This window comes from Protomyctophum bolini, assembly GCF_963924005.1.
Source record: "Protomyctophum bolini genome assembly, chromosome: 20".
In the NCBI taxonomy this organism is placed as follows: Eukaryota; Metazoa; Chordata; class Actinopteri; order Myctophiformes; family Myctophidae; genus Protomyctophum; species Protomyctophum bolini.
The window spans coordinates 20067456-20082645 of record NC_137881.1 but is presented as its reverse complement, the minus strand read 5'-3'; the positions used below and the strand labels follow the sequence as shown (position 1 = coordinate 20082645).

The following is a 15190-nucleotide window of genomic DNA, read 5'->3' as shown; positions in this document are numbered from 1 at the left end:
CATGTGTGTGTCAAAGCATGGAGCTGCATTCTATCTCTATCTCTCTACATGTGCAGAAGTGTCCTCCTGAACTCTGTTATGTCACGCGCAAACTCGTGTAAAAAGCTGCATTAAAGAGGGACAGGGAGCTCATTTCTCTGGAGACATTTGCTGATACGCAAAACCCGGGCAGGACATCAGGAAGGATTTCTCTGCTTCACCTTAAGAAAGCCATTTCTTTCACGTAATAAGCACCGGGTGCCAACTTATGGCAAGAACGGTCGGTTGGACTGCAGTGGCATACTGTCAAACAGGAAAAGAGGAAAGGTGGAGGGCATTTCTATGATACTGCAGTAAGGAATACAATTTGGAATGGATTTTTTTTTATTTTTATTTTTTTACATTGCTTGGTGCAAGGTTGCCGTTCTCACGGTTCATTCCTTTTATCCAATGCATTATTTCAGCTCAACATTGTGAGGTCAGCGCAAATAGCATTGGCCTCTACAGTATCTGAGCAGAGTACATAGAGTAACACGCCCGGCCCCGGAGTGGCTTCTGTACAATGTGTTGCGTGGGAGCAAAAATATGTGTTAGTTAGTGGTGGTTAGTGCATGTATACAGTGTACAGTGCATGAGGAAATGTCGGTATGATTTTCAAGTGGTGCAACCACTTCAAGGATCAGCAATGTCCGTCCGTCCCTATGTATTTATGTTTAGGGTACCAACAGGTGCAAAAGTGTTGTTGTGCTAATTACAATGTGGAGCATGCGTTCATGTGAGAGACAGAGAGGGAGGGAGAGAAAGAGAGAGGGAGGGAGTGAGTGAGGGAGAATTCCACACTATTACTTGTGAGAGAGAGTGTTGTCTGCTAATTCCAAACAAACAACAAAAAGAGTATATCTTCGTAACCCCTACAATTTGCCATGTTTCGTACCACAAAATATAAAGTATACGGTAGGCTATACTGTATATCTTGTGGTACGAAAAATAGACATTTTTTACTAGTTTTAAAATAAAAAGGAAAATGTCTGCCAAATTTGCCCAAAATAACACCAGGGTTTAATGTAGTCAATAGTAAATTGTGAAGCAGGGATAAAACACATAAGGGGTGATATAAAAAGCAGAGGTATGGATTTTCCCCTTCGAGCAAATTGACCCCCATGTAATAAGTTTGACCTGTGAGCAGAACACAGGCAGTTACATGGCCAGAGTGACTTCTGTACAATGGTGCTGTGTGGGAGCGCAAACTGAGGTAGTGGTTCGCACGTGTAGGCCTGCAACTATCAATCATTTTCTTAGAAATTACTATAGTGATATAAAAAAGCACTTTTATTTGTATTCATTTATTAATCACTTAAACATCGCAACAATGGTGTCGTAGTGAAAATAGCCGATCTACAACGCCTGAGCATGTAAATCAGGCGTTGTAGCATGAGCATGTAAATCGGCTATGTTTATATTTGACATAGTTTGACTTTTCACCACAATGACATGCCCAAAACAGGGATATCAATATCAATCGATTACTTTTTCAAATCTTTAAAAAAAAAATAATCTTTATTTGAGTGTTGAGCGTAGGTATTTGTGTGTCAGTGTCCCTGGCTTGTATTGTTGGTGACTGTGTGGGAGTGATTCACCATTGTGTCTTCGTATCTCTGTTGCCAGCTTGGCTGTCCCTTCACTGCTGATCTGTGGGATTTAGAATGGCTCCCAAAGTGCTTTTCCAATCTCTTTTCATTTTCTTTTCAGGGTGTATGGAAGCTGCAGACAACATATTTCCCTATAGTGCCTTCAAATGCACTATATTGACCATATAATTCACATTCTTTTAATATAGTTTAAGTGTAAATAATGGAGATGCTGAGCAAGAATATAACACAAGGTGGATGCTTGGAATATTTCATTGGCCATTTCCTCTTTTTAACTACTATAACTCTATACAGTATACTTGACCAGAGTCCCCCAGGGGTATATACAAGCCAAGGTCCTTTTTCCCCTCTCTACAGAGTCTACACCAAGCCCCCAGAGAAAGACTGGCTAATGTTGAAGCCGCGAGACAGTGGTCAGAGCTGGAACTGCAGGTGGGCCACTGCATTTAGCACGAGGAAACCCAGTGCAGTGCGGGTTTAACATTGAGCACTTCCACATTTTGGGCACCACATTTTTGTGCCCAAATCAAAATTCTTCCAGGTGCTTCAAAACAAGCCTGTTTATAACTAATTACAAATTATAATAACACTAATGACGTGCATACACGTCATGTGTATACACGTCTTTAGAATTAAAACCACGGGCTGCCTTGGACGTAGGCGTCTTTAGGTCTTTTGTATTGATATATATATATTTTTGGTTGGCCTTTTCTTCTTCAACGTACTCCTATTAGAATAACTCATAACTCTATAAATCTAGGGCGCTCTCCATGGTTTTGAACAAAAGTCAAAATCTGCCCCATGGCTATCTGCTGGCACTCTAGCGCCCATTATTTTGAAGAATTCCCCAGCAAAAGAAGTGTTAAAAACAGTGCTTTGAGGATATTTTTTACATCTCACAAAACTCTGATTGCAGTAGTCCTTGGGGAGGTGGGGGTATTTGTTGGGACAAGCCTGCTGATCAGAGGTAGGCTACTTTTCCCCCTGCCATTCTGTTCGCTTCTCAAAAGTGCTATCCAATTAGCTTTGAGAAACAGCAAAACCCGACGCTGCCATTTAGCCCGAGCCACCAACTGCGCCTCCAAGACATCGGGAAGTGACATAATGAATGCAATCAACAATAATTAGGGGGAATGCTGGGAGTCCCACTTTGACACGTCATTAGGAGGGGAAGGCTGCTGCCGCGTCGGTGATGACCATCTCCCTCTTTAAACGTGTCCTGCCGCCAGGAAAAACAAGACCCCCGCCCCACACATCTACCCAGTACCCACCTACTTGTATACAAATGTGTGCAAAATGCCTTCGCAAAATGCAAAATGCCGTCACACATATATCTATTGGATTTACAGTAAATGTACGCTTGCATGCATGAATGCTCATGCATTCATAATGTAAGTGGGTGCATGTGCTCTGAACAGTGCTTAGTGGGAGATGAATCATGCAGTTGGGGCTTGCTGTGCTGGGCCAGCCTCTAAGCAACAGTAGCTTTTTAAATAATTTTTTTCTTAAGAAATGCTAATACCAGAAAACGCTAAAACATGTACCATCCTGTGTGGAAGACTCCTTGATAAAAAAATAAGTTAATTAAGTCCTTGGCAGACATTGAGTTAACGTCCTTTATAACAGTCATAAAACACTATCTATCTATAAATGTCTTTCTGTCTGTAGTGTGTGTACGGCTGTAATGCACGTAACTCGAGAACCGTTAACCCCACCGACTTCAAATTCGACACACACGTTCCACACCGCCAACAAAGGCCTCTGCCCGGGCTCCATATATGGAGCTGGCCTGTTCTGACATCACAACACTCCATATTTGGGCATGCCTGACACGGAACTCCATAAAGGAACACACAGAGACAGATACAGAAATCTCAATATATGGGCATGAAAGGGACACAGACAGATGGGAGGAACGGGCACTCTGACATGGGTACAACAGGTATTGCATAGCCGGGTGGGGCATGCCTTTCCAACTTGCATCGTTACTGTCTAGTAGTTTGATTAGTATTGCTGCTAAAATGTCTGCGGAAAGAGAACAAAACTAGAAAAAGTGCCCTTCTGGGCACAGGTCGCCACCAGGAGGATAGGAGTGTGTGTGATGTTTGGCAAAATGTTTAGGAGTAATATAAACATGTTTTTTGGTTTAGTTTTTTTGCAACAATTGTCTTCATTTTGTTGAGGAAATGCAGAACCAGATCACTCATAGCATCTCTGAGGATAGAATTCTGGATGAGCAGGACATTGCAGCCTGCCTTCATCTGGTGGTTGTATAAAAATAAATAAATCAACTCAAACTGTTTGCAGGTGTACACACCGTATACTGAATTCCAATCAACTCCAATCGGCACAATTTTAAATTTAACAATCAAGACGTGCTTTGAGTGCAGACTTTCAGCTTTGATTTGAGTGTATATATTACACTAATCAGTAATTTAACGGTGTGGGAATTACAACAATTTCTACATGTGTCTCCCCCTTTTCAAAGGACCAAAACTAATTTGACAAACTAGCAATCGTAAATTAAGTTGACACTTTTAATACTTTAATACTACTACATTGTATTTCTGGAACCCATTGACTTCACCAGAAGCAGGTTTTGTCCCTGGTGATGCTCTGCCAAGCTTGCATACAGTATACTGAAACTGTATCCTGCTCGTTCTTGAGTCATCCCTCCTTCCGTTTTGTCTTCAGCAAGTGAAATGCATGCTCAATTGGATGCAGGTCAGATGACTGACTTAACCATTGCATAAACCTTCTACTACTTTGCCTTAAAACAAATAATCTTTGGTTGCTTCCGCAGTATGTTGCGCGGGTCATTGTCCTTGTACACTGTGAAGTGCCGTCCAATGCATTCTGAAGTATTTGGATGAATATGAACAGTGCGTTCAGAATGCATCCTGCTGCTCTTGATTGTTGTCTTTGAAACAGATACGCATACCTCCTGGAGAGTGTTCTTGATTTGTCCAACTGTTTGAAGGGATTTATCTTCACTAGGGAAAGAATTGTTCTCTTATCCACTGCAGTTGAATTTCCATGCTCTTCCAGGTCTTTTGGTGTTGCTGAGGTCACATGTGTGTTCTTGTTTAATAATGTACCAAACATTTGATTTGGCCACAGGCCAACAGCTTGTTTGTTTTGAATTTTCTGCCTAATTATGGCTTGCTCCACTGATAGAGAGAGCTCCTTGGATCTGAAATTGAGAGTTGCCAGCAACAGATTCCAAAATGCAAAAAAAACACCAAGAGAAATTAACTCTAGCCCTTGTGTCTGTTCCTTGTAAATGAAATAATGAGGATAACACAAAACACAAATAACACAACAATTGCCTGAGCCGCCATTTGTACAATTAATTTGGTTGTAATTGCTACACTGTTCACATGAATGTACAGGAAATATCCACAAATTAAAGCTGAAAGTCTTTTCATTTTTCAGATCCATTGTGGTGGTGTACATTAAAATGATGGAAATTGTGTCCAAATACGTATATATAGACCTGGCTATATCAATTGTCCATCCATCCATCTTCAACAGCTCATCAGTAATCGGGTCGCGGCCCTCTCCAGAGCAACATTAGTAACTTCCTCCTGGGGGATCCCGAGGCGTTCCAAGGCCAGTGAGTCGATATAATCCCTCCGTCTCATCCTTGGTCTTCCCGGGGGTCTCCTCCCAGTGGAACGTGCCACGAAGACCTCCCTATAGGGAGACACTAGAGAGGCATCCTAACCAGATGCCCGAAACACCTAAGCTGGCTCCTTTCCAAGTGAAGAAGCAGCGACTCTACTCAGTCTCTCTCACGTGACTGAACATCTCACCCTATCTCTAAGGGAGATGCCAGCCACCCATCGAAGAATCATTTTGGCCAGTTGTATTCATGACCTAATTCATTTGGTCATGACCCACACTTCATGACCATAGGTGAGAGTAGGAATGAAGATTGCATGGTAGACAGAGAGCTTTGCCTTCTGGCTCAACTCTCTTTTCGTCACATCAGTGCACTACAGCGACTGCAATACCACCCCTGCTGCTCCGATTCCCTGGCTGATCTCCTTCTCTGTCCTCCCCTCACTTGCGAACAAGACCCTGATATACTTAAACTCCTTCACCTGGGGTAATGTCTCATTCCCTACTGCACAATCCATCTGTTTCCTGCTGAGAACCATGGCCTCAGATTTGGAGATGCTGATTCTCATGCCAGCCGCCGTACACTCGACTGCGAACCGGTCCAGTGAGAGCTGAAGGTCTTGGACCAATATCAATTGTAATGTATACGGTATAAAGTATGTACAGAGAAAATAGCAAAAGCTCAGTGCTCTAAATTAGATTTCTAAGCTTGTCTTAGATATGCAGGCAACCTTCTGAACGCCTCCACTTGCATTGAAAGAAGTGACATTTAAATAAGAGAAGAGAAAAAAATGGGAAAAAAGGTATAGCCACTGATATGTGTAACATGAACCATGATTAGAAGGCCATGGGAGTATCCTTGTGAGCTGTGAATATGGAAGATGTGTGAGACCGCCACTGTTGTGAAAAGTTATTACTCACCGTCTGAAGCAATTTGTATTAAAAGCAGCTTGCTGCTGGATATCGCAGTGTTGGGAAGGCAATTAATGCCATTGGGTGTGCTGTGAAATATGAATTGCATGGCAACACGCTTTTCCCCCAGACTAATTCAGAACCCTGAGGCGGCAGTGGCTCAGGAGGTAGAGCGGCCGTCTGGGAGCCAAAAGGTTCCGGTTCAATCCCCTGCTACTATATACCGGCTATGGAATGTGCAAAAGTGTTCTTGAGCAAGTTCTTGTACCTCCAAGGGGTAATTCACACCAGTGCGGTTTTTATCCATAGAGTTACGCTTAATTTGCGGTTTTTATCCATAGAGTTACGCTTAATTTGCCGTGTGTGTGTGTCTGTGGGGGGCGGGGGGGGGGGGGGGGGGGGGTGCATGCGTCATAATCTTGAATATTTGTGCAAATATTCCATGACCAAATGCATATGATTTTGGGGGTCCTTGGCATGAAAAAGCTTGAGCACCACTGATATAGCAACATTTCTTTTTAACACAACGGATGCTGCCAGCATAATAAATAGCTGAAGGCTGAAGTGTGCTGAAGTCAGAAATGAAGACAGAACATTGTCCTTCTGGTCAAAACCACGGAGAGCTCCCTAGATTAGGAGTTACGAGCCATTCTTTTGGAGCCGTAAACAAGGAAGTGAACGGCAGCGCACATGCACGAAACACAAGGAGTACGGTGCAGAAGGAGAGGCCTAGCAAAAAAAAAACTAACTAGGTCCACCTAACAGCTCTTGATGAGCAGGTTGGGAGCCCAGCATGGTTGTGTCCACCGTTGGTGTGTGAATGTGTGCCATGTAAACTGTGTAACGGTGTTCCACCTTGTGCTGTGTGAAATTGTGAATGTGAAGTATATTCGAAAGCGCATTTGAGTGGCCTAGAAGGCTAGAACAAAGGGCTATGTAAATGCAGTCCAACACATTTGGACCAGGCCTACACCCTGCAATGCTGACTAAGGTATCCCAAGTCCAATTGTTAATGTGACAAACGATAAATAGTGACTAGTCAGCGTAGACAGTGTTTTGGCAGAATCCCTGCTAACTACAATGATCAAATTAGAAAATTATAGAATTGTACAGTATACTGCATGTACAAATGGGCTTTCCTAATTTAACTTATGGGCGCATGTGAGCATACACGACGCGTGCGCGCGCACACACACACACACACACACACACACACACACACACACACACACACACACACACACACACACACACACACACACACACACACACACACACACACACACACACACACACACACACACACACACACACACACACACACACACACACACACACACACACACACACACACACACACACACACACACACACACACACACACACACACACACACACACAGTTTTATGGGCATAATGTGTAATAAAGAATTCCCTGCCAGGACTTTTTTTTTAATCAACAACTAAATCAGCTCTAGAGTTTAAACCTGTGAAACCTAATGCAATTACCGCAGGCAAATTAAATGTTCTTTTTCAGGCGCCTTCTTAAGTGCAGATTAAAAACTAAATATTGCAAGTTTAATGTCAAGGGCTTTTTTTTTGCTTTCAACCACTTACTTTTCAATTTGAATCAAACTGTGTTTACTATCGGGGAGTCGCTGGTCTAGCGGTTAAGGCCGCATACCACAAACAGGATGTATTGCAGACTGTCATGACAGTGAGTTGCACGTTCAATTCTGAAGCCGCCAAGCCAGAAAACCTTCGCTGCATGTGAGATGCACACACACTCCCAGTGTCTGTGTGTCGCTCTCTCTCTTTCTCTCTCCTATCACTAAAGGCAGAAAGGCCCAATGCAAATCTTTAAAAAATAACTGTTTATATGGGGAAGAGGACGAAAGGATGCTAGAATCTATCGTAGCAGATCTGCTATTTTTGTAAAATCTTGAATATTTGTGCAAATTATTCTCTCTCTCTCTCTGTATTATCACTAAAGGCAGAAAGGCCCAATGCAATAAAAAAATAACTGTTTATATGGGGAAGAAACGAAAGGATGCTAGAATCTATCGTATGGAGTTGAATTAACTGATTTCTCACTGTCTTTGCATGGACCTCCCAGCAGTCCTTTCATGAATGTGGTATTAAACGTGCTATGGACAACATTCATCCACTATGCACTTACATACATCACATACTGTATGTGGCATAAGGTTCCTTATTTCCCTGAGCATAGGCGATTTTTGGCAAAAAAAAGAAATTGACATTTTTGCAATTTGACATAAAAAGTACAGGATTTAAGGGAGCCATTCCGACTAAGTTCATGGCTTCCACGTACGGTAAGGGTTAAAGGACATCAACTTTAGGTTTTTTTCAACCAAGGCTCATGTTTTAGGTTGTTATTAGCGCCTTGGTTGGTTTGAAAAAAAAACTAAAGGTTTGGCTATAGGGATAGGGTTAGTAATGACTAATGAGTGAGTCAGAATGGCGGTGTGTTGGAATAGCTCAGTCGTGTATTGCATATAATATGCGTAAGCTACAGTACAGTGATTCAGTTACTCAAAACTAGCAGTTTTGCAGTGCTATTGTTACCTGACAAAGAGGTACAGTATACTGTGTAGTGTAGTGCATTTAGAGACTACTGCAGTGTGTACCAATTCAGTGCTGTACATCCCAGCTGCTTAAGCTTTGCTTCTGAAGTTCTGACTGAGCTTTCCCTTTCATCACTAAAATATCAGGTTTATACGTATGTTTGCTTTGTGCGTCTGCTCTCGTTTCAGAGCTTGTGTCAGACAATCAGAAATGGACCTATAGTGTAACTTTCATGTTCCCAAAAAATATATTTCTCTGTGTCCTTAAAACACAATTGTAGGTATCCATGTTATACTGTAAGTGCAACATAACTGTTATAATCTGATCGCCCATGGTTGTGTACTTGTACGCGAGTACACAGTGTACTTAAAATGTATTGTGTACTGCCTGAACTGTAGCATACTTTTAGTTAGGCTACGAGAGACCTCTCAGATAGCAAGGTCAGCCTTGCTGCAGTTAGCGGTTATTATGTCTCAAGTGTTGTTGTCACGTCATTGGGATCCAGCTCTATATATGTTCCTGTATGTGTAATAAACTCTGTGAACCTTTAGCGTGATACTGTCTTGTGTCGCGTTATTGTTCTCCCGGGCCCGCCGCCGCTGTCGCCGTACCAAAGGTATATTTCAACCGGATTGTCACACACCACCCAGCCGGCACACACTACCTGTCTGTCAAACCAGACGAGGGTCCAGTACTTACAACAGTAGTTTACAACAATAACCATGTAAGAATCCCTCCTCCTCCTGTTTTCCTTCGGCAACATACGTTTTTCAGAAAACTCTTAGAATATAGAACAGTGGCTTAGAACAGTAGTTCTCAACAATAGAAAACAAGTTCACTTTGTGCCAGCTGCTGCCTGGGCAAATACATATCATTTTGGGGGTCCTTGGTAAGGAATACTGTAGGTCTTAGTTGGTTACTGTCCAGCAGAGACCGCTCCAAATCAACACGCTCATCCAGCACTGCGTGAGGAATGGAGCAGGGGCTTCTAGCTTAACGAGAGCATCTGCCTTTCCCACAGAAATCAATGAAACCTGTCAATTCACATTGATCTGACAAGGCGTGCATCGACCTGGTTAGCCGAGGATTAGCGGTGTCATGGGATGGGGTTACTGTCTTAGTGTTAGCGTCTCAGGGAACCCCCCACCCGACACAACCCTTGCACATCATCTCCCCCTGCATCCGGGAACTCTGCCTGTTAGCCGGTGTAGTCTCCTGGAAGCTAGTTGCGCTTTAAATTGAATAACAGTGAGGTGGCAACTGCAGCAAAGGCTCAAACGTGGTGTGTACACTCCCCAGTGTCAATCCACTTAGAAGACAAATGATTCACACAAAGGGGGTTTGGGGGAGGGAAGCAAAATGGCTCCATACAGTATGACCAACAATGAAACTGCTACGGCTGCAAGTTGAGGATTAGTGTGAAATAACGGAGCCAGAAACTGGGAGGAAGCAATAAGATGGATATTATCTAACCGTGCGAGCGAACACTGGCCGTGTTATTGGATATGACTTTCGATGGGGGCGCTTTCCTCTAGCTTAGCAGCACAAAGTATTGCTACAATGAATCAGACGCTGTGTAACGGAAAAAATGTTTTAAAACTTGAAAGGAAATGATGAATGAGGCTGGTTAATGTGCGCAGGTAATATTGGACCACCCTGCCCTTGCTGCGCTCCAGCCAAATTGCGTCATCACATTCATACAGCAAAGAAAGAAAGAAAAAAGAAAGAAAGAAAGAAATCATTGTGGTTGAATTAAATTGAACCTGGCTGAGAAACTTTGTCTACATTTTCCAAATTCGCAGGTAATATTGGACCACCCTGCCCTTGCTGCGCTCCAGACAAATTGCGTCATCACATTCATACAGGAAGGAAAGAAAGAAAGAAAGAAAGAAAGAAAGAGTGGTTGAATGAAATTGAACCTGGCTGAGAAACTTTGTCTACATTTTCCTAAATCCCGTGTCAGGCGCTGTAATTATTTGCGGGCGGTCAGTGCTTATGAGAAAAGTATCCCAAAGTCAGAATTAATGAGCGTGCACTGAAGCGCATCAAAGTATAATGCTTTAGGTTCACTGAGCGATGAGATCCATTACTCCAAAAATTAAGTTTAATGTTCCTCATGAGCAGCAGGTGATTTCGACCGCCATGGGTATGTCTGGCTGGCAGTGCACGAGAGCATAATCACTGAATCCGAGTGTGCGTGTGTGTGTGTGTGTGTGTGTGTGTGTGTGTGTGTGTGTGTGTGTGTGTGTGTGTGTGTGCGTGCGTGCGCGCGAGAAATCCAGAGAGAGGGAAGAGCGAGAGAGAAGATACAAGAGAAAATGGAGTCAATGCATGTGTTCCTGTGCAAATGTTGTGTATAATAAGTATTTGTGTGTGTAGGTATAAGTGTGTGCCTGTGCCTGTGTGTTTGTGCATGCTAAAGCGTCTTGATTGTCAGGGTGTGTAGTATTTATGAGAAATAATAACGGCAGGGTGAAATCCCGGCAGTGTTTAGTAGGGGGCATTAACGGAGACAGAGACATTGAACCAAAATGTATTATTCAGCACTTAAAAGCATACAGCATCTGCTCAGAGTGGTTTAGAGCGGCTGTCCGATTCCATCGCTACTTAATATTTCACACGCACTCACTGATGGGGAGGTAAATTGCTTTAGGACATAATAGAAAGGCCAGACACACACACACACACACACACACACACACACACACACACACACACACACACACACACACACACACACACACACACACACACACACACACACACACACACACACACACACACACACACACACACACACACACACACACACACACACACACACACACACACACACACACACACACACACACCTGACCTTGAGGTGCTCTCAATGGTCAGATGTAGGATGTATCTGTTCTACTGTATAAAGGAGAGCAGTAGTGTGGCCTTGGAGAGCGTTGTTAGTAAAATAAAATCTCGACAGTATCTGAACAGTGCTGCTTTTCATCACTACGTCATAAATGTTCCCTCTCTGTTTTTTACATTCTCTCTCTCTCACTCACACATACGAAGGCACTCCCCCATCCATTCCTTTGTCTCCAATCACAATCCCTGAGCCCACACAAACCCATTCAGCCTTCGTTCTTGTCGACCCATTTCCATTGCATGACACAGCAGCACCCACAAACTGATTGCGATGCCAGGATAGATCATATCCTCCAGAAACTGACATTCAACAGGCCTTGTTTTTCCTCCTCTGCTTGCATATGCAATCCGTTCAGTTCAGACTCCTCCTGTCATAAGAAGTAGGTTTTGTTTGTTGGACAGAGCAGTTAGTTTTGATTTGAAGGAACACTGGATAGAGAAGGGACCATCTTCCATGTTGTGAAGCTGGACCAATTTTATGCCCGCGGGGAACGCAAGGCAAAACAAAACTGCACTAGTGCGTTTGACTGCAGATAGCCCGAGGCAAACATTTCTGCCACCCGTCTCTGTATATCTTCACAACTGCAGACAGCCAAAAAATGATAACTAAATGTGTACTGTATGTGTTTATTTTGTTTTTAGCAGGGGTTTTCACACTGTGAGGAGTGCTTCCCCAGGGAGGTGCGGGAGCATTCCCGTTTAGGCGGGGGGACATGAGGGTGATAGCGACAACCGCTTAGAACGATCAACAGCAAGTTCCTGTAACTGAAACGGTATGCACGCAATGTTTGATATTGTCTACATTCTTAGCGCCAACTACCAATGTTGGCCAATATTACTTAGGAAAGTAACATATTTATTATTTATTATTACATAATATATTACCTTTATTTTGTATTAAGTTTGTTATTGTGCCATATTGGAACCATATTGGAACAATAAATATCAAGATTCAAGAGGTTTATTGTCACAAGGATGTATGACGAGTACATAATAAACAACACATTAAATAATACTGAACTAATAACAGCCCTAAAGCCATTTCTTAAATAAGGATAAAAACATCCCTGTCCTTAATCCTTATACAGGAGTCAAAACTCAACCAAACAGCAGACCTAAAGACATATAAGATAGCTGATCTACAAGTTGAAGCGTGTTGCGTCCACAACGTGTTGTGAGCTTGTAGATGGGCGATTTTTGGTGACGCAGCCTTGTCGCACGACGAAGTATACATTTGGTTTTGAGACATCAGTTGAATACTTCGCAGACCGCAGCTGAAAGCGATTAGCCTATGCTGCCCGCACACAGTTTACACGTTTGTATCTTGGACTAATAAGCTAGAAAATAATGTATAAATAATAGTGTTAATGGCTTCATGTCGTGCCACACACGGAGGAACACAGAGCGTGTACATCATATCTCTGTGATGGTGCATGTGTAAAGGGGAGGGGGAGTTAGGGGAGGGGATAATAGTGCTTTCAGCACCAGAGCGCCTAAACTTTGGAACACACTGCCCTTAGAGATCAAGCGCGCTGAATCAGTGTCCTCTTTTCAATCCCTTTTGAAAACACACTTTTATAGATTAGCTTTCACTGCCAATCTAATACCTTAGTATTTTAATTTTCCCCCCCGCTGCTTATTATATTTTGTCGTCTTTTGAAATGTATTCTGCTGCATATTTTTGCTGTTTGTCCATGTAAAGCACTTTGTAATGCATATTTGAAAGGTGCTATATAAAAAAAGTTTTATTATATTGTGATGTCACTATATCACTTTGTTTCATTGGCACATTTGACTGTCAAGGTTTCAGCCGCCATGCAGGAAGAAACTCTGAATACAAAGGGAAGACATCATTGCACATAACCAAACCAAGGGGTCTAATAAGTACTGTCACCTCATAAAACACACAAAAAATACAAAACGGCACTAAAGAAAAAAGGAAAAAGAATAGTCTACAAATCTACAAGCTTTGATATGCTCTCCACTCTCTAAAGTCACTGAACCTCACAGCTTGCAACCTGCCAGCTCATCTTTCCCCCCTCTTAGTTTGTACTGCAGGTCATCCTAATGATCACACCAGCACTTCATGCTTTTCTCTATCGATCAGCACTGAATACGGATCTTCTCGGATCCACTCCGGTATTACGAATAATAATAATGATACAACAGATCCGGGATGCGAGGTAATATAATCGAGATAGCAATTTCATCAGGCGAGAAAACTCATGCAGCATACAGGATAAACAAGTGAAATTGGAAGTGATGAAACAGAATGCACACACTGCATTTTAAGCTGATAACAGGGGTTCACACATATTCTGGCCAATGAGCTTTCAAAACCTTTCCACAATATTTTACCACATTTCCATGATAACCTTATTATGAACTTGGTTTAGTAACTTCTCTATTCAACTGAAGTCCAAAGTGGTATGAGAGAGAGAGAGAGTGTGCTGTGTGTGGTGCGTGCATGCGTGTGTGCCCATACCCTGATCCTATCATTGTCTCGTTGTTGCTGACCGCTAGGCTGACCACTTCTGAAACGTCCACTCTGCCACTGGCCGCTGGGCTCCGCTGGGCTCCGCTGGGCTCCGCTGGCTCTCATAATAACTCAAGAAGCCTCCCTCCAAGGTACACCAGCGTCTCACCATCTCTACTGTGCAACAGAAACATACAATTTTTAATGAAAATTGTGCATGTACTGCAAGCCAGGGGTCCTTGGGTGAGGGGAGGGAGGGGTTATAGTGTGCGCATGCATGTGTGTGTGTGTGTGTGTGTGTGTGTGTGTGTGTGTGTGTGTGTGTGTGTGTTTGTGTGTGTGTTTGTGTGTGTGTGTGTGTGTGTGTGTGTGTTTGTGTGCGCGCATCAACAGGCATCAACTTCTGAACCATTGGCTTCACGGATTGGCCGAGTAGCTTCCAGAAGATGTGAGTGAAGTGTCGGGTGTGTGCATACTGTACATGCATGTAAGACTCCCAGGACGACATGGGGATGCACGTGATGTGAGCGAGGCATCGGGCAAGTCTGTCCGTTTCCCTTTTATACCCATATGGAGTATTATCAATATGACATCATAGTACCAGCCTGCGTTTTTCAACAGTGAGAAGCATGGATAGAGTGGCGCTGGCTGGTGACGTATCAGCAACAACGTGGCTACGTAACAGCTGACGTTATGAAATGCGAGTCTGCTGTCTGCTGGCCAGACTGAGTAGTGAAATGACAATACAAATCCACGAAATGCAGCGAATCAGGCTGGAACCCAGGCTATGGGTATAAAATACAGTAGTATAAAATGCTAAATAAATGATACTCTACACATTGCCGTGTGTGACTCACTACAATGACAGCATCGGTGTGCCTTTCAGCGTTGGGAGCACGCATGCATGCACAGACAAAAGGTAATAAATGTTGCAAAATATGGGCAAAACACGTCCGATATCCAGTTATGAGCAAACCTGGCATGACTGGCACACCTGGCATAACTATGCCTTTGCTTGGCTACAATTAGTTCTGCCATGATACCTGGAAAGTCTGGGC

At 43.1% G+C, this 15190-nt stretch overlaps 1 protein-coding gene across 1 annotated transcript in view; it reads right to left on the bottom strand.

Annotated features, from left to right (window-relative positions):
- LOC308335247 (uncharacterized protein) overlaps positions 1-14258 on the bottom strand; it is a gene marked incomplete at its 5' end in the record, with an annotated part of 159697 nt that extends 145439 nt beyond the window's left edge. The window contains one exon of the mRNA XM_080792265.1: positions 14142-14258. Coding sequence (XP_080648391.1) covers positions 14142-14258 — 117 coding nt within the window. The remainder of the gene's footprint in view (positions 1-14141) is intronic.
- Positions 14259-15190: the final 932 nt, after the last annotated feature.